Source organism: Stegodyphus dumicola, chromosome 6 (assembly GCF_044657685.1).
Source record: "Stegodyphus dumicola isolate Sdum_Otavi_A_Nest chromosome 6, ASM4465768v1".
Classification (NCBI taxonomy): Eukaryota; Metazoa; Arthropoda; class Arachnida; order Araneae; family Eresidae; genus Stegodyphus; species Stegodyphus dumicola.
Window position 1 is genome coordinate 198,094,876 of NC_140773.1, and position 26,335 is coordinate 198,121,210.

Consider the following 26,335-nt stretch of genomic DNA (forward strand, 5'->3'; position numbering starts at 1 on the left):
TCTATGCATGACGCTATAGATTCTATATCTGAAATTTTATACAATGCTATAGAAGATTTCTGATTTAGCTTTGAGGAAATTTAATCATAATTCTAAAGGATTCTAAAGACGTTTATTTTTGAAATTTTTAATAGAATTCTGTAAGATGTTAAAATGTTTAAATCTGATCTGATTCTTCAGTTTCAATTAAAATAATAGCAATGAAATTAGTTTTGATAATTTAAGAATAATTGCAATACTTTTTATTTATATATGCTTTGACAGATTTAAAAATGTTAAGGCAATAAAATTAATTAATTTACTTGGTTTTCTTTAATAGTCTAACCAGCTTTTAAATACGGCTGTGCTGAATGGACGGCAGGTATCTCAGCCAATGAAAGTGTTTGTTGTCAGTCAAGCGGGAAAGGTAGGGGACGTAACTTTGCAGTCATCTTGTCATGCGGCTGATGAATCCATTTTAAAAGTAAGTATATATGATTAAGGGAATAACTAAAATAAAATTTATATACACATGTACTTGAATTTTAAATAAGAAAATCTAGAGCGGAAATATGATAATATCGCAAGACCTTTGCTATAGCTGGTGCAATAGATGCAGCCATACCGAGCGACAAAATTTTTAGAATTTAGAAAAGCTCCAAGCAGCAACATTCAAGAATGGCAAACCTTTTAGAATTTAGAGAAGGTTCTGGCTAGAAGAAATTAGGGGCAGCAAAGGTTTTTTTAGAATTCAGGACAGACACCGGGCAGTAGAATTTAGGACCGCAAAGACTAAAGTGGGCGGCAAAATGCCTAACCCTGGCCAAATGCATGATGACGAGTGGCTTTGTTCCTATATTTTTGGAGCGTAAAATTACTTGATTATTTGGAAATTTGTTAAGTATCATATGAGAAACACTGAAAACAATATGTTTTTTTTTTCTTCCCATTTCCCTCCCAAAATTTGTGGATCAGTGTACAGAGTGTTCCAAGAAACATTTACGTATTACAAAGTGTTATTTTGTCCAAACTATCGATCACTGCGCCTCGGCTCGGCTATTGGCAAAACGAATACATAGTCTAGTTTATATTAATAGCCACTAGATGTCAGTTGTCTTCTATTTTGCTTGGAAACCGTCACATGTTTAAAATGGCTATTCCGCAGCAAAAGTCATTTTGTGTTCTCGAGTTTGCGAAGTGCAAATCCATAATTACAGTGCAAAGACGTTTCAAGTTGAGGTACCAAAGTGATCTTCCGAATGGATGGAACATTTGCAAATAGTATTAACTTTTTGGAAATACAGGATGTGTATGTAAAGGAAAGAGTTCTACCCAACCTCGGGTTCCCGACGAAAATGTTGCACGAATTCAAACTGCTTTCCAACCCCGTAATCCTCAAAATCAACTCGTCATGCCAGTCGGGAGTTACAACTGCCTACAACGACAATTTGGCGTGTTTTGAGACATCGGTGTGTTATGAACAAGTTACATTTGTTACAGGCTTTGCTTCCTGATGGCAAACGCAAACGTGTGGCATTTTGTAACGAGATTATTGATGCTGTTGACAATGATAACACTTTCGCACAACGCATCGTGTTCAGTGATGAAGCCACTTTCCATGTTGGTGGTCATGTAAACAAACACAATGTTCGAATTTGGGGCCTACAGAACCCACAAGCAGCCATTGAACATGTACGAGATTCGTCCAAAATCAATGTGTTTTGTGCGATATCCCGATCATCTGTTTACGGGCTATTCTTCTTTGATAGAAACACGGTTAACGGTCAGCAGTATCTCGCTATGTTACAAAACTGGTTGTTTCCGAGGCTGCACGAAGGCAACTTCATTTTTCAAGAAGACGCCCGCCTCACTGGTGTCGCCAAGTGCGCGATTATCTGAATGAAACTCTACCTAACCGTTGGATTGGTCGTCAAAGACCTGCCGACTTAGCATGTCTCCTCGCCTCCACGGTCACCGGGTTTGACACCCTGTGACTTCTTCCTAAGGGGGTTTCATTAAAGACAGCGTTTATGTACCACCACTCCCACAGAACCAGGAAGAGGTGAAGAACCTGATCCGTACTGCCATAACATCAGTGACGACGGACATACTTGCCCGAGCATAGGAAGAATTTGAGTATCGATGTGATATTACTCATGTCGCTGATGGAGAACATATTGAACATCTGTAATCTGAACTTGAGAGATTCGTACATAGTACGTGTGTAAAGTTTCATATTCGTATGTCATATAGTTTAATAAATATATGCATTCGAAATACGTATATTCTTTTTGAAACACGTTGTATTTCATTACAGTGAATGCTGGATTTCTTAGAAGTATTACTGCTAGCATTTGAGTTCGTAATGGATTGAATGCACACAGAACTGATGATAGCTTGATATAATTTATTTTACCGAAAAGAACACTTTACAGTTCTGAAATTTTCCATAAAAATACTCATATAGCTTTTCTCAGTGTCACAGAATGTAATCAGTAGTTACAATTCAAACCATTAAGGACATTAAACACAGCGCAGTGCAAAGCGAATCTTAAGAACGAAGCTCGCGTGAAGATCTCATTACTCCAAAATTAATTCTGAACTGAATAACTGAGATCTGACGGTCACTGGGAGCTTATATAGTTCTAACCCGGCCGCCGAGAAATCTCTAACACTTTCTATTTCTCTAAATTAATGGAAGGCAGGTATGCTTAAAATTTCATATAAATGCTGGATACGTTTAAAATTACATATAAAGGCCAGATACGGTTAACTATAGTTTATGAACTGTATTTAATAAAAGCATTATATTGCTGAAAAGCTATATTAAGCTTTTTTTTCTTTGTTTATAAAGAGGATCTGTTTTTCAATAGCAGAAATTGTAGATTAGAATCCATAAATATATTAAATATGCAAGCAAAAACTTTCGTAAAAATACAATATAGTTAAGGTACATTTTAAGTATCAAAAAAATTCTAATGCTTTGTGAATTCAAAACTAAATAATATGTAAACAGTTAAAAGCTGAATTCGATATTATAATAGCTATTATTAATGTTGCCATTTACAGCGTTATGCAGAAATAAAATTGTTAATTAACCTTAGGTTGTTTTTATTACGATAAATTCGCATTTTCGTTGACTATTTTTCATGCAGTTAATTATTTTCTTTTGTGTTTTAAAAACTGTTTTATCAGTTTTAAATATTTCTGACTTCTTTTTTTTACATAGGTTTCACCTTCCTGCACATCAGTTTACCTTGATGGATCTGAAATTCGAGGTTCACAAAACGCTTCAATATTAGTAAAATATGGCACATACACTGGACAGGCTCATTTCTTAGTCTGGATGCCTGAGCTACCTCTTACTATTAGAATTTCTGATACCAAACTCAGCCAGATTAAAGGATGGAGGACTCCACATTTACAGAGAGGGTATTTGCTTTATTTTTCAAAAATAAAAATTTTACTTTCAAAGGTCATATTTCATATTTATCCAGAATTATAAGACATTTTTCAATATAATATATAGAATCAGACCTTCGTTAACGGACCTTCCACTTTAGCAAACACTTCCCTTAAAGGAGAGTTCCTGAATACCCGGATTCCTCAAAAAAGGGATCAGTTCACTCCCATTTAATACATGCTCCCGGATTATGGAGAATAGTCTTGATACTGTCTGCGTCTGTTAATAGGAGGTTTGGTTGTATTTAGTTTACAATCCTATATCAAAAAGTGCTTTTAATAACCACCCAAATGTGTTAAATTATTAACTTGTAAGTACACTTCTGACATATAAACGTCAAGTGCCCGAAGTATGATAATTATTATAATAACATAGTATTTTTTGCTTAATATTACTTAATCTTGGAACTTCATGCTGTAATGAATCGTATATATTTTTTTAAATATTTGGAATATGTGTATTAGCATTGATATTTTTTTCATACAGTGATATTTTGTTTGGCATTAGAGTAATTTTAGCAGTGATCTGAATAATCGGATCTGAATAACTAAGCTAGCTCAGACTCGATCCTCGCTGTATTTTTGTAAGCAAATTTCTTGAAGATAGTTGATCTATTATATCTAGTTCTTGCTCACAAAATTTAATTAATGTTATTGCAACAACATTTTATAAAACTGACTGAAATGTGATCGGCCTCCTTCGAACCAGATTAATGGTCTCATTCTAACCATTTGTCTAAAGTTTTCAATGTTACATCATCACAGAATATATTCTTGTACTATGTACTATCTAACTGTATGTCAATTAGAACATTCTCCATAATGTCCTTATTATTGTGACCCGAGCTGTTTAAAGTCCTCAAGAGACCGCTTGTTGATGGTTTGAGCCAAAGCAGGAACTCTGTTCAAGGCTGTTTTCGTATTGGACAGATTCTAAGTCACCGTGATGAGGACTGCTGATCATTTAGCGATGTTTGCGTGAAGCATTAAGTAGGATTGCTGTTTTGGCGAAATCCATTAACATTTGGAGCCGTTTGAATAACTGAGGAAATAGTAAATACACATTCCAGATTGTTCGGAAATAAGGCTGTTTTTTTGATGGACGGATTACATGTCACCGTGATTAGGACTCAGCTGATCACTGGACTCTGCGGCGTTTACGTGAAGCATTGGTTTGCCCGTTTTACCGACATCCATTAACAAGAAGGAGCCGTTTTAGAGCCGTTTTAATAGCTGAGGAGATAATAAGTAAATACCAATTCCAGAGTGTTCAGAAATAAGGCTGTTTTTGTAATGGACGGTTTATAAGTCACCCTGATTATGACTGCTGATCATTTAGCGACGTTTACATGAAACATTGGGTAGGACTGCCGTTTGGAGAAATCCATTAACAAGAAGGCTCTTGGAGCCGTTTGAATAATTGAGGAGATAATAAGTAAATGCATATTCCAGACTGTTTGGAAATAAGGCTGTTTTTGTGATGGACGGATTATAAATCATCATAATTAGGACTGCTGATCATTTAGCGATATTTGCGTGAAACACTGTGTAGCACTGTTATTTTAGCGAAATCCATTGACAAGAAGACTTTTAGAGACGTTTGAATAGCTGAGGGGAGGAGATACTAAGGAAATATTCATTCCAGACTGATTGGTAAATTCAGTGATCCTAAAATATGCGAATGACTTCGTTGTTTCGAAAATATCAAATATTCACTTTATCTGAAAATGGAATACGTCAAGGATATTGAAAATGTGAATGGAGAAAGTTAAAGACATAGTTTCAAGAGAAAAGGCGCTATTTATTGGCAAGTTATCGGCCTGCCTTGGCGCCAGTGGCTAAAATTGTGATGGCAGTTAATGCGCAAATAACAAATATTTTTATTACGATGTTGTAATGACTGAGATTGTCTGAGTTTTTATTAAACTGCTTAAATGTGATGTATTTTTTCTGTGATTGGAGGTTTATGGTATTTCAGCATTCCCATTTATCTTTCTAGGAAGCCAGTAACAAGCCTCGGCTTTCAGTCTGGTCGAAGTAACGCTGGTCATAGATCAAACTTTGCTACCTCTTCACTGGCAAAAAATGATCGATGGATAGATAAAGAAGTTAGTATAAGAAAATTGTATTACTTTTGTTTTCAGACGTTAAGTTTGTAGATACATAATATTTCCCTTTCCAATAAAATTTCCCCCTCAATTTAGAATGCCATTAATGTATTGGTGCGGGCTAAACGTATTGTCTAATTTTATCTAAGTGAATAATTTCTATAATGGCTTTTAATTTCGATATAAAATATTTTTATATAAGTTTCATTCTGATACAAAATTTTAAGTTTTATACTTATCGTTTAATTATATTTTTTTAGAAATTTTAACCCCAGTTGAAACATTTGTTCTTGTGGCAAAGTTTATATTGTTAAAGGAAATAAATATGGTTGCTGTACTTGATAGATATCGTCAATATTGAAGCGGAAAGATTCCATCAAATTTTAGTATAAATCTTTAGAGTGGGGAGATATTTAAGATGAATATTTTAAAAAATTTTTCGTACAGTAAATTTGAGAAGAAAGCATTGAAGCCTTTTCTCGGCTTTTTTAAAAACTTTTCTAATTTTCCAAAGTGATTATCCCGACTTTTGTACAGCTTATAGCCAACTTATTTGAATGTGAAGTCTTAGACTACTTTATTATTACTTTATTAACTACAGACAACGTTTAAATTTATTTGATTGTTATTGTTTCAATTTACATCACTAAAAGTAGTAGTTCTTGTCTGTAGCACGAGTCGTGCCTTTTATGTTATAAGTTCGGATTAAATAAAAAGGTTAATCAAGACAGAAGAGAAACACTCCTCAAATAAATCATAAAAGTGAAGCAACAACCTGTGTTAGACGTAGATTTTTAGCATAAAAACTCTATCGATTTCGAGGGCGAACAAAGTCCTTCTTCATTAGGAGCAAAGAAATCTGCAAATAAAAAACCAAGTTACGAACATATTTATACCGTAAAGGAAGTCGAGAGAGACGACAGAGTAGCGCCACTAGATGGCGCTTACATTTTATATTGCTCGTTTACTTATACTATACATTTTATTACTTGCTACTCGCGTACTCATATTTATCTTATACTACTCAGGCTTTATATTGCTTTATATTACTTGTAGTTTATATCTATTTGCCTTATATTACTCGCGCTTTATATTACTTTATATTATTCTTATACTATACTTTTACATTACTTTTATATCACTGTCTCATATTATTGGTGTATTTATATTACCCGCGTATTTATATTTCTATTATAAATTATTTATATTTCTAATTATTCGCGCTTTTATATTGCTTGCGGTACTTAAAATTTCTGGCAAAATAGTTAAATGAATTATTTTAAAGAATATTTAAGTATGTTTTTATTTTTATTTTTTTTCAGGATTTTGATATTGTATGCAGACTCAGGTATCAGCAAGGAAATATTGAAGTATATACAAGGTTCTTCAGTGTGGATCACAACTCTGGAAGGGAATCATATCTTCTGAGTAGAAAAGCAGAACTGCGCATAACGGAGTTGGTGTCTCCGTTTTTGCGTGTGGCTGACATGCGTATTGCAACACTCCAAGGAACAATAGTTCGGGGCATGCAAAGTGGAAGAACAGAAGTTCAGGTATTAGAATATTATTAACAATTCGCATAATACTTTTATCAAAACTAATATTTGAAGGCAATATCTTTGCCAGCTACACGCTCATAGAAATCTCTTTAATAACTACGCTAAATGAACAGGAACGAATTGAAAGTTTATTGAAGAAAATAAAATTCATGGAACAAGATAAAGCAGCCATAAATAACTCACGATTCACAAGGCATATTCTCCTTTATATGTGAGGAATATCATCAAATATCACTCACAGAGCAACGTCCAAGCAGCAGTCACGTAGCAAAACCCAGTACAGTCGCACGACTCTAGATTGAACAACTGGCCCAATTGCTGTCAGCTGCTTGCAATACCCTATTTATATAATTGCTCAATTTAAAGAAAGCAAGAGAAAAATAGCATTAAGGGCTTCAAAATACGTTTTTCGGAAATTCCTACAGTGTTTTCAAGTTGGTGGGAAATCGACAAATGTGACCCGCTTAGTGACAAACAGTTGTTACGAAAAACTGACGAAGAGCTGCCGCCAAGGTCCAGCAGGCGGGTTGTCTGTATCTGGGGCTCAGCTTGAACACTCCTTACAATTCAAAGATTAATCTTTTCAGAATTTCAAGTTCTACAATTTAATACACGAAATAATTATTTACAAACTGAATAAATAACTGCACGAAATGAAAACTTACAAGCAAATTCATTTAAACGATCAACCGCCTAAAATATTATTATAAAAAAGAAAAATATACATAACGATGTTTTAATGAGTCCAGCTGTGTAATTTAAGCTTTAAGCTAATAATTAATGAGCCAGCTAATAATTAATACTAATAGAAGATTTGCCTTTGATGCTTATTGTTTAGTTTAAATACTAAAAGTATAATTCTAGCTATAATACTACAAATTTTAGCGCTTTTGATAGCACCATGGGATCATCCAGGAATGGGATATTTGATGCTTACAAACTCAGTGATCAATATTTTTAAGGTACTTTTATGCTGGAGAGAAACTGCGAAAAATGATGATTATACTCAAAATTTAGTATTTAGTAAATCTTAATAATTAGAAAGACATTTTCGCTAGTTTACTAATACAGGCACAAATGAGTGGGAAACCAGAATTCTACCATTAAATTGTACAAGCAATAGTCGCAGCTAACTAACTGTTCCTCTCCTCCTCAGTTATGATACATAGCACTTCGGGGAACAGTCAAGGGTCTCCCACACCTCTCTCCCTAACACAACATTACTCGAGAGTACTTTCGGCTTGCTATTACTTTTGTGCTGTTAGTCCACATAGACAAAATACTTACAAACACCCATGTTTTCTTCGAGATTCGAGTCCGGGCCTTCGGTATCGCAACCATTATCATTGACCACTATACCGATCAGGTCGGCAGTTTGTTGCGGTAGCAGAATGAGACTTGAAAGATTTTCTTTGCTTCAGTAATTGTGTTTCACAGTCTATCTGCAATGATATTTGTCTCTTCTGGTTGCACGTAAAATTTATCGATCATGAATCTATCCTCGTATTTAGTGTGACTTTGTAGAGCTTGATGGAGTTTTGGTCTAGAAAAGTGCTTACATCAACTCCAGTTTGAGGTATGCTTCCCTAGGGAGTTTACGCACTTATGTTAGGAAGCACCAGGACTCATGGTTAATGCTGCATTTGCAACATCTAGGCCAGGGATGTCAAACTCATAGGTACACTTGGGCCAAACAAACAAGGTTTAACTTTAGGCGGGCCGCAAAAAAAAATCAATATTCATAGGAACGTAGATTTATTTCGAATAATACAATAATAAATATATATATATATATTTATATAGAAAAGAACAAGAAAAAATTAATGTTTACGTCCTGATAACTTGACATCTCTTTTCTGCTATTATCTTTCCTATTTCGGGAGAAATTTTGTTTGCAGTGATAACTTTCAACGCTGACCCAAGGTGAGCATCATTAATACGGTTTCTGATAGAAGACTTATTACCTTTCATGACTGAAAATAACTGCTCGCACCGATAAGTGCTATCAAACATGGAAATAATTTCATATGCGAATTTTGGAGTGTTTTCAAATCTGGCTGGTAAATATTTGTAAAATTCAGGCACGCCCACTTCAATGAATTTTGCTTTCAAATTTGAGTTGCATTGAATCCCGATCACCTCCATTTGCATATGGCTGGGTACTGAGTCAATACTTATTGAGAAAATCGAAGAAAACAAAAAAAAATTGTCTTCGAGGGAACTAAAATCATTAAACCTCGTTTCAAATTCAGTTGTTAAATTTGCAATTTTTTCTGCGTATTTTTGATACGAACAAGTGTCATCTAAACTTGATTTGTTCATGTTGCACGTCGGAAAGTGCGTCAAATCTTCATTTTAAGTTGTTTTTCCCAAAGAACTAGTTGACATTTGAATGCTTTAATTATGTCAAACATGTTCGTAATGATATGATCTTTTCCTTGTAACGATAAATTTAAATCGGTTAAGTGTTTGGTTATATCAACCAAGAAAGATAAATCTTATATCCATATTGGATCGTAAAACAAACTTACGTCTTGATTTTTCGTTTTTAAAAACTAACATATTTCTTCTTTCAAATCCCAGAATTGTTTGAGAATCTTGGAGCAAGATAACCAACGTACCTCGGTATAGTAGGACAAACCCGAATATTCACTATCTAACTCACTTAAGAAAGCAGTGAATTGACGCTGATTTAAACCTCGAGATCTTATAAAATTTATAACTTTTTTTATATATGACAAAACATTCTCCATATTTATTTATTACTTTCGTGTATAGAACTTCTTGATGTGTAATGCATATGATGAATGTTAGAACCGTGAATTTCACTAAGTTTTTTTTCTTAGTAATGCTACGAAGCCCTTGTTTTTCCCGGTCATTGATGGAGCGCCATCTGTAGCTACAGAATCTAATTTTGCCAAAGGTAGGTTGTATTTCTGCAGAAGTCCAAAAACACAAGTAAATATATCTTCTCCTGTGGTAGTACCAGGCATCGGTATTAGTTCCAGTAATTCCTCAAAAATGTTAAAATTCTTGTCACAAGAACGAAGAAACACTGCTAATTGAGCTTTACCACTAATGTCCGTGCTCTCGTCACAGGCAATGGAGAAACTTTCGAAACTAGATGATTTTGCTTTGATCTGATCACTTAAATTCGCGGCTAAATCAGTAACTCTTTCCGCAACTGTATTTCGAGACAATGAAATTGATTGAAAAGCCTTAACATTTCTAGGACAAACAATTTCTTCAGCTTTCATTAGGCATTCCTTGATGAAATCACCGTCAGTAAAAGGCTTCGAATGTTTAGCTATCAACTCGGACAAGACGTAGCTTGCATGTACCGCCGCTTCACTTTCTTGCAATACTTTACTAAACATGGACTGTTGCTTTTTCACTCCTAACTTGAGCTCTTTCAACTTTTCTTCTCTCATTAATCCTTCGTAATTGTTATATTTCGATTTGTGTTGTTCGTAATGACGTTTAATATTATATAACTTTGGTACATTAATAGTATTATTACATATCAAGCAGATTATTTTATCTTTTATTTCATAGCAAAAATATTCTAATTCCCATTTTACTTGGAATATTCTATGTTCGTCAGCGATTTTTTGTTTAATTTTACTACCACTTGGTTTTGATATAGACATACTGAATTCAAAGGGCTGGAATAAACACGGTTAACGTTAAAAAGTTAACAAAAATTTATTCTTTCCACAACAGATAAATCAAAATGCTGAAATATTTCTTCAAAAATTTCTAAAAATATCACAAAATGTCAAACGTTTAGCAAAAATAAATTCAAAACAGAGAAACTAATTCTATCTCACAGCGAAATCGCTACAAATCAATCACAGCATTAAGTAAACAAACAGTTCGCTAAAACTACAGCTACTACTGAGATGAGTTGTTTGTTCTCGGCTTTTATAAGCTTTATAATTATTTTCTCGAATATTCTGGAAACATCTATAAATATCTGGATTTTTGTGGATGGCAACAGCAATTACGAGATATTTATTTATTAGGTATTAAATGCACGCGCTGTTCTATTTTTAACCTTCCAACGCAGCTGTCTTTTCAAAAATCGTCTGCGTTGCTAAGGCAACATGAAGCAAATCTAATTACAATTCTAAATAAAAAAACTAATTAAATAAATAACTATTAAATCCGTAACAATATGAATTAAGTAATAATTAATAATAAAGCAAAGTGCATGCACATGCATGCACCAATATATCGTACAAAACTATGATTGGAAAACTGAGACCATGAGTTCGGCCACATTCGGCTATCGGTTGATGCGTACAAGTTCTGAGCTCACGTGTCCCCCAAAAGCCGAAGGTAGCTGAACGCAAGCTACTCACACGCATTTGTAATTTAAGTAGTGTGTGTGTCAGCTCGCTGTGAGTAATCTAACAACACTGAATAAATTATCGTTAATTACTTAGCAGTAAACATTTCATTTTTTTCTTCGTCGAGATGTTATTTTATTATTATATATTATTATTTGCCGATATATTAGCCGGGCCGCAAAAATATTTGTTGTGGGCCGTATGCGGCCCGCGGGCCGCGAGTTTGACATCCTTGATCTAGGCGGATAGTTACTCAGAGATTGTGCGTTAGGAAGTCGCTAGCAGCGATGGCGTTGGGTTTGTCCTCGTCTGCCGCGATATTTCTGAATTTAATCTGTTAATCAATAACAGACCTTCAATTTCAAAGCAAAATAAAATATCTGATGTTTTGTTAAATAAAACCACATCTGCGCGCGTGGAACATAAAAACATTTTATTTCGGGAAGTGGCAACACGTTTCTTTTAAATCACTGAGGTTGTTGATTAAATATAAAAGACAATTATCTTACGCTTTGTTGAAAGGCAACAAATTTTATTTAAATCACTGAGTTTGTTCATCAGAATTTTATTACATTTGCCCAAAAAACATAAAATTTAATTTAATTTAATTTAAAGAAACAGAAATTCAAGATTTGGGTTTCAACATGTACATATTGGGTAGTGAATTATGAGTGTTGAAAGTTTGGTGGCTCTAGGTGCCACCGTTTTTCAACATTGTGAGGTGCATATAAACATACACATTCTTCATTATTTAATATTAAAGAGAGGATACAATAAAATTATTAGATAAAATCTATTAAATGAATGAATGAATAAAAACAATAGATTTCATTATAAAATCCATAAAAATCAAAATTATAAAAAATATTTACATTAATATGTACATACGTAATAGAATATGTGACATCATTAGTTTCGAAAAGCATTCTGCATTATTTTTGTCCCCAAGGTATTTTGTATTGCATATTTGTAAAAGTAAACTGCTTTTTTATATGTATTGTTTATTAATATGCTGTTTCAAATTGTCATTAGCTTTTAAAAATTGATTATTTTTCTTGAAGGTTTTATCTCCTATCACTGGAAGAGTTAGTGGTGCTAAAGAAGTCCGTGTTGGTACTGACAAAGAAACTATTACTCATTTAGAAGTAACAGTTGTGACTGGGCTGCAATTGACTGTAACACCAGACGAGTCCTTGCCTGGTGTTTTTATAGCGCAAACAAGTGTAAACCACAAATTAACATCACAGTATCAAGTAAGAACATAATCCTATTTTCAAATTTTGGTATTTGACATGTCTGAAAATGAAGAATACTTTCTGCTTACATAACAGAATAGTAATATAATTTCTTTTGAAATAAAGGTTTAACTTCCTTTTCTGTTCCGTACAGCAACAAATGTTGAAAATAAGGCAAATAAATTACGCTTTTACAGTAATAAGACTTTACAGCATTAAGAAACGATTCTCCACATTTATGATGCTTAGGAAGTATATATTTCACAATTATATTATTTCTAAAATTGTGCCTAAATATTTGAAAGATAATTCTATGAAGATTAAACTCACGCTTCTCCAGGAATAATTTCCTTAACTTAGAAGCTATTTGGTTTCTCCATCGTTCACTGATAGTTAACCCAACTGCGAGGGAAAAAAAATGTTGAATATTTTAACAAAAAGGGATTTATCATAGGCATATTTCTGCGAAGATTTGATAGCGTATGGCCCAATATACATATATAAAATGATCAAATTTAACTACCCATGTGAACTAGATTCTCTAATCAAAAGTGAGAAAACACGATGTGGATTCATATGAGTATTTTTGAAGTGTTAGAAATGGAGCTGTGCGAGGTTTCATTTAGATTCCCCTTAATTTCATGACGCCTAATGCTCTGAATATCCAATTATGCATACCTGACTAAAATTTGGTACAGAAGCTGACTGAGCTCTTTAGAAATTCCTATACAACTCCATAGGTGATACTATATAGCAGTGGTTTTCAAACTGTGTTCCGTGGAACCCTGGGATTCCGTGTGTCAATACTCAGGGTCCCACAAGTCAAAAATTTGAAAAGAAATTAAATAAAACTTAGCATATGGTCATCATATGTCAAAGAGCATGCTGTGCAAAACCAAACAGTTTGCTAATGGAAAATTAATTGAATTTAGACGAGAGTGTTAAAAATTGTAGAATGGAGCAGCTTTTTCAACTGAAGAAAACTATAAAAGAATATTTCCCAAAAGCAAAAAATTAAGTCTAACTGGATAAAAAAAATCCGTTCGAGTAATGCGATAAGGGAACAACTTACAGACATATCAACAGATTCGACATTAAAATCCAAATTTAAGCGAGTAACTCCTAAATTTTTGGTTGTAGATTTGAGAAGAATTCGTAGAAGTTTATCACACAACTATAAATATTTTAAAGCAATTTGGAACAACATATTTAAACGAAAAATCTTTCTCATCGTACGTGGAAACAAAACATACGTGGAACGTATACGTAATACGTACGTGGAACAAATTAAATGCAGAATATGAAATACGACTGCAGATAACATCAATAAAGCTAGACTTCGACAGTTTGTGTAAACAAATGCAATAAGAGCCTTGTCACTAAATATAATACAAAGTTAGGTGACACCTGGAGCATGTGGTTAATACTGTTAGTAAGTAAATTACACTAATTTTATGTTAAAATATTTTAATTAAAAATGCAATACGTTTCTTTAATTACTCTTATATACTTGTATTATACTCTTATATACTTGTATTGTAATTACTCAATACTTGTATTGATATACTTTAAATATTATCATTGCATAAAGTATCTGTAACATATTGATCTTCTTTAAGTATTATTTTATGATCTATTTTTCTAATGGTGGGATGAGGTTCCCCGAAAAAAATCTTTTAGTTCTAAGGTTCCCTCTCGATAAAGTTTGTAGATCCCTGCTGTATAGAAATGCTGCTCTATAAAATTCTTCAGGAAGTTTATAAAATTTTATAGAAGTACTCATTTACAAATTCAAAGAAAAAAATTATAAATCCTTTACAGAATATTATTTTATGCTGATTTTCAAAGTGTTTCAAACTGTAATCAAAGCAAATTTCCGATTCTGGTGTATTATAAGGCAGTGGTCTCAAACTCGCGGGTCCCTAAGTCAATTTTATGCGACTTGCGAATACATTTCAGTACGTATTAGTTGCAAATACGGTGCGTGCTTACAGTTCTGGAGACACTAAAGATATGGACTGAGTTTATGTGCACAACTGCTATTGAAGGTAAAAAGAGAGAATGCATAGATTACGGATTTATCTTTGCCACTGTAGGCTTATACGCTAGGCCACGTGTCTGAAGTAAGGTGGAAGAATTTCCTCATTGGTGCAGTGAGTAAATTTAGTTTGCTAGCCGACAGCTGGTAACCCTTCTCTATTCTGGTGTTTCCAGCTTAGATTTATAGTAAGTTTTTTAGTTATTCAACATATTGGAATTACCTGAAATAAACGTCAAGCTAAAAGGCAGCTAAATAAATCTTAATATTTAGATGTCTGTCCGTTTGATATACAAATTATTGTCAAAAGAAATTTTTGGTAGGTACCAACTTTTAGACTTCGGAGAGAAAATAAATATAAATTAGAATTTTTTCTTTTGTGTTATTATTATTGTTTATGTATTTTTATAAATATTTAGAAAGCGAAATTCAAATCTTAATTCATTTTTCTTTTGTTGAAAATGTTTTTAAAAACATTTTCTTGCCTTTTTAGACCGTGAAGGGCTCTTTTCAGACCCGCATGCAATTTGAGTTTGAAATCATTGCTATAAGTGATACAAAACAACAAAAAAGAAATACACTTTATTCAGAAGTGTTTAATAGTTTTTAATGGAATTTTTTTTTTTTTTTTTCCTCTGTAGCTTAAGATTTTTTAACCTTAAAATTAACATTTTGCGCAATTTTTTATACAATATTTCTTACATAATACAAAATGAAACCTTATGAAACCATGAAATTTAACTTAAAATAAATTAAAGGATTGAATTTAATTCTGTTATTTATAAATTTTTATTCCTGAAATTAGTCCTTTCAATTATTGCCTATATACTTCTGAAAAGAGAAATAGTTTATGGATTTTAATTGAACTTAACTGTTACTTAAACTGAATTTATTTTTATTTAAATATTTTTTACATTAAAATGTTTTTTAAATTCTTTATTAGAAAAAAAAATCACATCTGTTCTGAAAGTTTTTATTCAGTGTCATATATCAATTTCAAAATTTGGTTAAAATATTCTGTTGAAAAATGAAAATTTAATTCATTCATTTTAATACCAAAATAAAATCTTCTTGATTTTATAATGCTTATAAATATTCAAAAGCTTCTTTATGATTTTTTATGGAAAATTAAAGTATGGAAAAGTGTCAAGAATCCTTTTGAATAATGGCTCTGTTTTCTCTAAACTTGATCTGATATTTGTAGTAGAATTCTAATAGTTGATTCTATACACATTACAAAAGATTCTAAGATTGAGACCTTTAGAAACTGTTATAAAATCTCTGCATAAATCTCTATAAAATTACCTAGATTTTAGAAAATTGGAACATAATTCTAAAAAATTATTTCAAAAAAATTTAACGTCGAACTGTTTTATTGAGTTTTATTAGACATTTTTAAGGGCAATATCTTCTGACACAGTTATCCAAGTCGATCTTGAGGATCTTGTGTTAAAGATGGTTCAGTTTTCCACTATAAGCGACTAGCTTATTGTTGCGAAAGCGAGTTCTTATTCTAAGGCAAAACTTTACCGTATCTAAAATCTTTCTATATGAAGAACATCATATCTATATCTATAATCGATCTATATTCGACAAGGCTAAGTTAAATATTTATTTACAATATGTACAGTTAATTAATCAACATACGGAAAATTCTACAAATCAAAGGATATGGCTTAATACGCCATTCTCGTCTAGCATCTAACTAACTTTTTACTTCCGGTGAGGGCGCTGCTATCGCTGTATGACATCATTTATAAAGTGGAGACTCTTTTTTAAACGTTGGAAAAAACATTTTCTTGCGATTTTTCGTCAACATGGGATAAAAGATCGATTTAAAAGGAAAATTATTTTCGCACGAAAATTCGAATGCAAAACATCTTGGCAGGACATTAAATAAGAGCTGACTTTTAAAAATGCATCGATTATACATGGAACAAAGATCATAAAAGCCATATCACATTTACATTATTATCTTTCTGAAAAAACGTTCCCTCCCACAACTAATTTGAATGGAATGTTTCTAGCCTCTGTTTTAAGAGGACGGCAAAAAAAATTTTATTCGATGTTGTGTTTCACGTATAGCAATCAATCAGAAGAAAAGAAGGATCACGGAAACTAACAACCTGTACATAACCAAACTGTTTAAAACTCTGGAAGTAAAGAATTGTTTCTGGAAGTAAAGAAACCAAAAACTGCGTTTAACTATGGGTTGAAGGAAAATATTGTCCAATCTGACAGTAGTTTAAACGTCTGATGAATATGTAGGCGCTCATTGATCAAAATTAAATTCGGGCAAAGGAGATTCTTTACTTCTCCGTCCTTTAATTATTTACAATTAATGCAGAGCGAAAACGCGACGCAAAAACTAATAGGAAAAATCTGAAAGTTTTGCAAAATAAAACTTTTAGTGCAACGCATTACTGTGCGTAATTATTGAATGTTCTTTCGTTCATAAAACTGAGCACATTCATTGCGACGCAATAAACTACAGCTGGAGAATTCAAAGTTCTCTGCGATTATAAATAGCACTGAAAATTATCATCCTTTTGTGATTCAGCTGTATGGCCGAACACCGTTTCCATCACGAACGCTAGGCATGCCATTTTTCATAATAAACGATGGTAATTGCTATTAAAGGCAGAAATGAATTACTAAGGGAAAAATTAGATTACTCTATTTCATTTTGACTGAACATTTTTCCCGAACAACAATTCTTGGCTATGTTTTTTTCAATTTCAGTTAAGTTTCCTAGAAGAATTTATTTAGGATACACAAGAAGGGACTCTAAAAATACAATCTTATTCAGAAAGTAAAAACCTATGATTAACAAATGCGTATTATATTTGGAATTAATATTTAATATTTTAATTTTAAGGAATTTAATCGTTGAAGTTTAAATATTTTTATTTTTCTGTATCTTTGATACACTGAAAGGGTAGAATACATTAATAAACACCGTGGCCATAAAAGTTCTTATTCGATCTTTGTTTTCGCAGTCATCAGGGCCGCTCCTAGGCCATTGGCTGCCCGCGTATTTTCCAAAGATTGCCACCCCCAGATTTAAAAAAAAATGCTCAATGATTAATAAAATTTTACTTCATACTCATTAAGTACTTACATATAACAAATTGTATAAAAAGTAGCTACACATAACAAGTACTTACAATGAATTTAATGAATTTTAAAATATTTAGGCGTGGTATAGCGGAGTCCGGCTGCCTTAGATTTTGACCGCCCGCGTACTTTTACGCGCTGCATCCCCGCTAGGAAGGCCCTGCCAGTCGTTAGTCATAGACAGATACTTCCACTATAAAAATATTTTAAATGATACAAATGCTCAGTTTTTGGCATTTTCAAGTTAAAGAAATTAACTTTTTAACAATAACGAAATTTAACTTTTTATAATTGACCGCGGTTTACTAGGGAAGTGTTCTAGTTAGAAAAATACTATGATATCCATCGTCAAAAATTAAAAATAAAAAGTGTAACTCCTTACGACAAAAACTGACCCATATATTTAATTTTAAAATTTTGGATGTTTGACGTCATTTTTAATTTACTTTGAGCCTAATAAATAAAGTAGAATAGTTCGAGGTTCTTTTTTTCACCTTAAATGTCATTCAATGATACTCTTTCGTGATTTATTACTATGTGAGATTCCTTAATTTATCGTTTTTTTTTCTACAACTAGTACGCCAAAAGAATCTGCTCATAAATAATTTACGAGTTTTCAAATGCTAAATATACGTTATTAATATTTTCATGAGGTTTTATTAATTTTGAATCAAAATCTAATAATCATAAAAAATTCATTTAACTAGAAATATATATATATATATATTAAAATTTTTACAAATAATGGTTTAAGTTGGCTCTGTGCAAGTACTGGTTTCTGTGAAATAAGATTTCCTCTTTGAAAAAGTTTACGATCATCAGTAGGTTTCACGATAATCTACATAGGAAAGTTCATCACTCAATCTTCCGATCTTAATCTATTTCTTAATCACTTTTTCTTAATCTTTCTAACTTTAGAAATCTTTCAATGTTTTATGCCTAGTTACCTGAAAATGCAATTATTTCACTCTTCCATTTGTGTATTCCCTCGAACATTGTCTTTAAAATGAAATCTATTCTTTTTTTTTCGTATGGAAATGATATTTTTTCTGTTGTATTATTTATAAAACAATATTATCAAATTTTCATAAATATAATTATAGAAACCTACGAAAAGAATGAAAAGTTAAATTTTGTAATTAAAAGAAAACTTTTTTAATTTATAAATGTCAAAACAGGAATACCTGCATTTAAAAACTTTTTGTAACTGAAAATGTAAGCTTACTGCCAGTGGGTGCTAAAATAAAGTCCGGGTAAGAAATTTTTATGGACACAATATTACATACTTACTTATTATGTTAATTGTTTATACTTGTAGGGAAATTTTACAGTAATTAACCTGTCAGTTACAATTTCAGCCTTTACTATAACTTTTTCTTTCCATATTCCTCACCAGAATGCAAATAAGTAGCCAGGATTTAAACTGACGTTTTTGGGTTTTAAGACAGAGCATGTTTATGGCATCGCGTGCACGCGACGTCTTAGTTTCCTGCCAGCCCTGATAGTTGCAATTATTTGGCTTTGCGTTTTCTCGCTACAGGCATTTTCATTCTGACGTTTCGATCGAGTAATTAGCCGGTTTTAGTAGAGTAATTCATTACATAGTCTTTGACAACTGTTCCACGTTTAACTTAAATTTGACTTTTCTATTTAGTTGCATCAGCATGAGTTGTGGTTATATTGTAGCACAAGAGAGTGCCTTTATGTTCTAACTTTTGCTTAAATAAAAAATGTTATTTTCAACCTCCTCAAGAATTTGTTTCAAATATAGCGATAATTTACTTCACGTATGTTGGGTTATAGAGCTAATTTAACATGACCAGGTCAAGTGCGACCTTACACACTGTATTAATATTAATTAGTATATTAATAAAAATGTGCTAATGTGATACATCTTGTCAAAATGTAAAAAAAAAAAAAAAAATCCTTTCTCCAAAATTCCTAAAATAGTAATTTATGATATGGAAGTATCTAAATTTTAATCAACGTTGCTAATAGTTTAAATATGATAAAGTTTGGAAGCTCTAGAACATATTCCCGAACTTTTTCTTGGATCGACCCTTTTTTAAAGAATGTTTTCTTCATTGACTTTCTTATATTTTTCTCTATAATATACATCTTACAACATAATCATAATACTGTTACAAATTTTGTATTCATATAAATAATTTTAGCCAAATTATACATAAAACCGTTGTATTACTTATATAATGGAACAAATAGAACCAGTATAATGTAGCGATCTCGGCAAATCGGCGAGATAGCCTCATGGTGGTAACTAATATTTGTTGTCAAATTTGGCGAGACATCGCACAAAGTCGCCAAACTTGACGCCCATTTGGTGACACTTTTCTCCCGTCTCTGTGAAATTGTAAGTGACCTAAATGCCTATATGACTGTAACTGTATGCGGCCCTTATATGTAACTGCAACCATATATGCCTTCTAGTAAAAGCACTGAAAATTTCTCGGCAGCTGAGGGAAAACTATGTAAGACCGGAGAGCATCAGTTCTCAGAGTAGATTTTTAGTTCAGAATTGACTTCTGAGTATTGAGTGATTTCCGTGCGAGCTTCGCTCTTTAGATGCACTTTGCATTTCTTTGTGTTTGACGTCCTTTGAAGTAGTAACTACTGATTGTGCTCTATCCTAATAAGAAGAGCTGTACGAGTACTTTTGTGGATGTTTCAGAACTTAATGTTTTTTTGGGAGGAGGGGAATAAATTTTATTCGGCTATTATCGGTTCTGTATGCATTCAATCCAATACGAACCTGCGCATACGCAATACAATTAGTTATACGTAGCATACATATAGATAGCAATTAGACTAAGAGTCTGAACGAAAGTTTTGAAAAAAATTTTTATTAGATTTTTGGTTTTATTACTTTTTTATTATCGCTATTTTTTATTTTAGAACTGTAAACAAATTTTCAGGAACAAAATTATAGATTCTTATTGCGCTAAGACTTGTGTTTTAACATCCTTTTTCAAAGTAATAATCTTTTCTTGTACCATAGATGTATCAAGAGCAGATATAGCGCAATTTCATTGACCCCCAAGGGGTCCATAGAATAAAAGTGACTAGGATAAAAAGTTATACCTTTAAAGTGTTCCCAGTTTGAGTTCTTTTGTACTTACCACTGAAATTGCTCGGATATTAATATTTGACGCTATTATTACAATTACTTTTTTTTTTTTACTTCATGCACTTTAAAAATTGATTTTATGCAAGACAGATATCACATTTTATAGTACTAAGTCGATTCATTTATTTGAAATGATAATGCTGTAACTGAGATGTTTATATTTCTAGTTATATGAATAGCAAATCAAATTTATGCTTTTATTGTTTCGATGATGGTAAAAATTTTCCAAAATTCACTAATCATATCACTTTTTGCAAATTAATGAACCACTTTTCCTGTGCGTAATTGTTAAATGAAAATAGGGGATAGCAAAGAAAAGGTCCCTAAATCTACCTAGTTTCTCGCTTCTCAGTGCCATTCCAAAGCATTAGGATTGAAGAAAGCAAGGCTTGCGGTAAAATAGGTCCAACATTTACAGGTCTGCCAAAAACTTACAAATGCACTGGACGCAATACTGAAATGCTGTAGCTATTTAGAAAAGGAATCGTAGTCTATAAAAAAGATCGAACCCCATAACTGCTGTCCTCCTTGGGCATTTTAAATTTATGTAAATCATCATGAAATCCTGCTTCACCTTGATGTCTGCGAATTTCTCTATAAAATTAAAACCTTTCACTCAGCCGCATTGGATTTGATCTCGTTAGGGAATATTTGAATAACCATGGCTTATTCTTCAGTAAGCTAGACAGCCATTTCACTGCCTTGGATTCCAAATTGACCAGAAATCCACTGGTATATTTTTACTGTTATTAGACAAGTCTTTAAAAAGTGTCTAATAATTTTCAGAACTGTCTATTAATCAGAGAATATGTCCAGCCTAATGATATGATCCGTGCGAGAGTATAGCTACAGAAAGCGGTTTAAATGTAATGCAAGTACCCCTCCTTTTCTCTGCCGAAGAAAGAGAAAACTTGATCGCTAGCTTGTTTCGACAGCTTGATCAAGAGTTACAATTCCAAAGTGTGAGGCTGCCAGTTGACCTTATGGAATTTTTCTCAGGTTTTCGATCATTTTGAAGAAATTAAAATTGGATATAATACTTAATTCCTCTATTAATTTAGGAATATGACATATACAAAAAACGTTATTTTATTTTTCACTGTTTTCAATAATCTGTATAATTTTACAGTTTAAATTAAGAAGAAAAGCACTCTTACGACTTTCCACTTATCTAATCGTAGAACTACTAACTAATAACAACTTAACACATCAATTATTTTATCAAAAGCTGAGAAAAATTAGTAGTATCATATAAACTAATCCATTTTATTTAAAAAAACAATCTTATTTTTTTTTCGGATTGCCTGTTGCTTTCAAATATAAATCAATTAACTTTCAAATGATTTTATTATTTATTTCTAATCGCTTATTTATTACTAAGTTCTGTAATTTTGCTTGATAATTATAGAAAACAAATTAGTGAAAAAAAATGTGTTTAAATTTAATACATAGTATAAAATTGAATTCGTTTGATGATCATCTACTATTTTGCCTTTTATTATAGGAAGGATTACTGAATATTAAGCTACATTTTTCTGATGGAACATCAACGCTGTTAGCGGATATTACGGATACTGATTATCACCTATCTGTTGACACCTTTGACAGTGGAGTGGTTGCTTTTGCACCAATGGCTGGACTACACCATCCACGAGTCATTGCAATAGGAAAAGGAAAAGGAGACTTACTCCATGTAACTTTAGAATTAGCTGAAAGATGCCAGAAAAGAAGAAGCCAGCCCCTTGCAATGGCATATGCATATATTGATGTTGACTTTTCAAATGAAAAAACGGTTATGAATGATGTAAGAATGAAGTTATCTAAAAATTCAGCAGACACAGGGAGAAAAAGATCAGATCATATTGATTCTTTCTCTTCCTCAGGAGCTAGTGATACTGGGGAATCATATATTAGTTCCAATGATGCTAGCTCTATTTTGTATCAAGATGCCATAAGTCATAGAGGAAAATCTCACTATCATGAACCTGCAGTACAAGCACGACAGAATCTTGTTCATCCGTCAGACCTTACACCTTTAGAAATAGGAATGTATGCTTTACTTGGCGTTTTCTGTTTAGCCATTTTAGTTTTTCTAGTTTCTTGTTCAGTATTTGCTGTCCGATACCGTCGCAAACAGGTTCCTCCAGTTACAGCTACGGGGGATTCAGTTGCTCATGCGCATGATTGGGTGTGGCTTGGCAGAGCAACTCTCGAGAGGAATTCCGTTAACACTCGCTGCTCACAAACATTAGTACCAATGGCAGATTTTAATGGCAACCACCAGTCTGACAGCTTGGACACTAATACTTTAAAAGTCCAAAGGCGGGAGAAGAAAATTGGAACTAGACAGATTGGGAGTGGGTGCCGTAGCAGTAACTTGTCTTTTCCTGGTTCAGAAATTAGTATCAGAATAACTACCAATCCACAAGAGTTAAGGGAAGAAGAAATGGCTATGTTAGAAAAGGGTACATCTACTTGCATTCCAAGCAATGTTCCTCAGACAGGTATTCCAAATAATGTAGCTAGTTCTACTGTTTCTAGAGAGAAAAGAGTTAGAATTGTAACAAATCCAGTACCACCTCCACTGCCACCTGGTAACCCCTTAAAACTATTTCCAGCTCATCCACCCCCACCAATTCCACCCCATCGAAACTTCCCTCCTCCTGTCCCTCCCCATCAGAGACATTTGAGGGAATTTCAAATGGGAAGATTTCGTGGACCAGCAACTGATGCTGAGTGGGAAGCTGTTGCACAGGGTATGAACTATGATCAATTAATTGAATACTTTGAGAATTTGAAGGAATCCAATGCATGAAAAGAAGTATTGAAATGAGCATGTCACGAATTTCCCCTCAGTTCCAGAAGCATTCATTGCCTTTATCGGCATTACTCCGTGTTTTGCTGAAGGAGAAACATAGCAGGGTTCAAACTTGCTGCAATTCTAGTCTATAACTCATACCACTCGTTGATGTTTACGCTTAAATGGATATGTGCATAACCAAAGTCTTACCATTGAAAGTGCACAGTAAGTGGATATGTGGGACTTATGCCTGCAAAATGATGATTTGTCTGTAGCTTCTAGTCTACCTTGCTCCGTAAACTTTATTAATTTCACGAATTGGAGAGAAATCTTCAGGTTTTATTTTACATTAATACAAAAGTACTTAGCTTAACATTATGCTAATCTTGATGAAATAATGCATTTAGTGGTCTGAGAGATGGAGTAGGAGTTCATTTTGTCACATAAAATATGCATAGGAGAAAATTTTGTATCATATGTTTCGCTTATCAGTCATTTTACCAAGTAGTCATAAACATTTTATGCCTTTCATTCGCAGAACCTGCTGTATAAAAACTTGCCTTTCTTTTACTTGAATGCATTTTGTTTGTAACTTAAGTAAAAGGAAAACATTCAAACACTGGTATGAACTGTTTATATCTCAAAATAATGTGTAGAAATCTTCATTATTTCTGTGCTAATTAAAATTATTTCATATACCTATATTCAAATAATTTCTTTAAAAAAATATTTATTGCATTTCTTTTTTAGATCAAGAACAGTTTTATATGAATGTTGATATCTGAAATTCTACAAATAGAAGGATTAAGGCTGTAAATTTGTTATGTTTTATATTGTTGCCTTTTATAGAAGGTTTCAGATTTAATGATATAGTGCAGTAGAAATTTCTCAAGGAAGTCATTTTTATCAAAATATTTTGAGATTTTAATCATAACAAAAAATTTGTCTTTATCTTTCTTCTTATCTTTGTGAAAGAAATTAAAAAACTTTTACTATGATAAATAGGCACTGTATAAAAATTATTAAAAATTATTCACGTTGTTTCATAGCAAAATGCCATGACAAAACGCATACCATTATGTATTTTATATGTTACATAGCTTTCCCTTTCTGTTGCATTTATATAAAAGTGATTGATTTTTCTTATTTTTCAAGTCTTCTGTTCACTGCCTTTTTGATATTTTTACTTAGTTTCTATGTTGTACAAATTTGTGTCGAGAGATAATGCCCTAAATGAATTTGTATCTATAATCAATAAACTGTATAAATTATTTAATAAGACTGAGAAGTTTCTTTATAGAATTTTTTTCTTTTATTTACTGTTACCCAAGCATGAAGAATACACATCATAGAGATAAAGAATTACTATTAATACTGAAATAATCATTTTTTTCTAGTGTAAGACAATTTAAAAAACTTAACAAGAAAACGAATTTAATATTCTTACATCAGTCTGTAAAGCGAATGCTTGTCACGGCAATCACCTCTAAAAGTGACCAAGCTTTTGAGACTACAAATAAGTAATATTTCTAAGCGTCGTCTCTGTAAGGCGACGAACTCCGCAGAAGATCAAGAACCATAGGTAGTATCTTATAGGAAATTTCCTATATTTTTAAGCAGATTTGACAATTTCTGAAGAAATTTTCTTCTCACTAAATAAATTTCATGACATTTGTAAATATGTGACTGCATACGCGCAAATGTTGGGTTGATATATGTTCAAGATGAACCTTTTTAAAAAATTATAAACTTTCTACTAACTCTGTAGGGATTTATATTTATTTTAACTAACAAGTTAAAATTTAATTTTAAACCCTTTCCTATAAGCCTTCATTTCCCTAATTGTCACTGCCAGAATGTTTAAATTTTGTAGCGTGCGTGAAGGAATACAAATTTCTACTTTGAAGAAAGTATTTAAAAGCCGAGTTTCGGTAGGAGAAAAGGGAGAGTTAGGCTCTATCAGCCACCTCTGCCGTAGATACATTTGCTTATTGCTGGTTCAAGTGGCTTAATTGCATTTATTTGCTGCCACTAGCTTCGAAAGGGGTTTAAGTTACGAGATCTGCCTGAGCCCTGTAGCTTAGGGCTATCATTGTGTTAATATCCTCAAATTTTAGTTTCGTTATTTGATTTTTCAGTTACCGCCCAAGCAGAGGCCAAGTTTGTTTGCGTCGAGTTGACGCATTGTAAATATTAAAGAGCCAATAAAGGGTATTTTAACCCTTCTCTTGTGTCCTGCTACTCAAGTTTTCAAAACCACTGGACTCTACAACTGAAGTTTAACCACTGGATTCTACAACTCCAATAATTAAAATGCGTTTGTTTTAATATATAATTAAATAATTTATATATATATATAACTATTTCGATATATCTATAATTCACTTATTCGCCTGTATTTTGAAAATAATCAGGTACTGCCCTTTATCAAATACACGTAATGTAGCTAATTTAACAAATGCAACTATTTTGAGTGGAAGATAAGTACTTCAATATAAATTTAAAATTAGGTAAGAAAAGCAATTGTCTTCGAGGTAAAT

The 26,335-nt window shown here is 32.5% G+C and overlaps 1 protein-coding gene across 1 annotated transcript in view; it reads left to right on the forward strand.

Moving 5' to 3' along the window:
• Positions 1-25,074, forward strand: part of dtn (transmembrane protein 132C dtn) — a 199,720-nt gene extending 174,646 nt beyond the window's left edge. Inside the window, exons 5-10 of the mRNA XM_085819326.1 lie at positions 320-463; positions 3,209-3,411; positions 5,441-5,549; positions 6,872-7,102; positions 12,522-12,713; positions 22,500-25,074. Of these exons, the coding sequence (XP_085675452.1) occupies positions 320-463; positions 3,209-3,411; positions 5,441-5,549; positions 6,872-7,102; positions 12,522-12,713; positions 22,500-23,810 (2,190 nt within the window). The 3' untranslated portion in view covers positions 23,811-25,074. The remainder of the gene's footprint in view (positions 1-319; positions 464-3,208; positions 3,412-5,440; positions 5,550-6,871; positions 7,103-12,521; positions 12,714-22,499) is intronic.
• Positions 25,075-26,335: the final 1,261 nt, after the last annotated feature.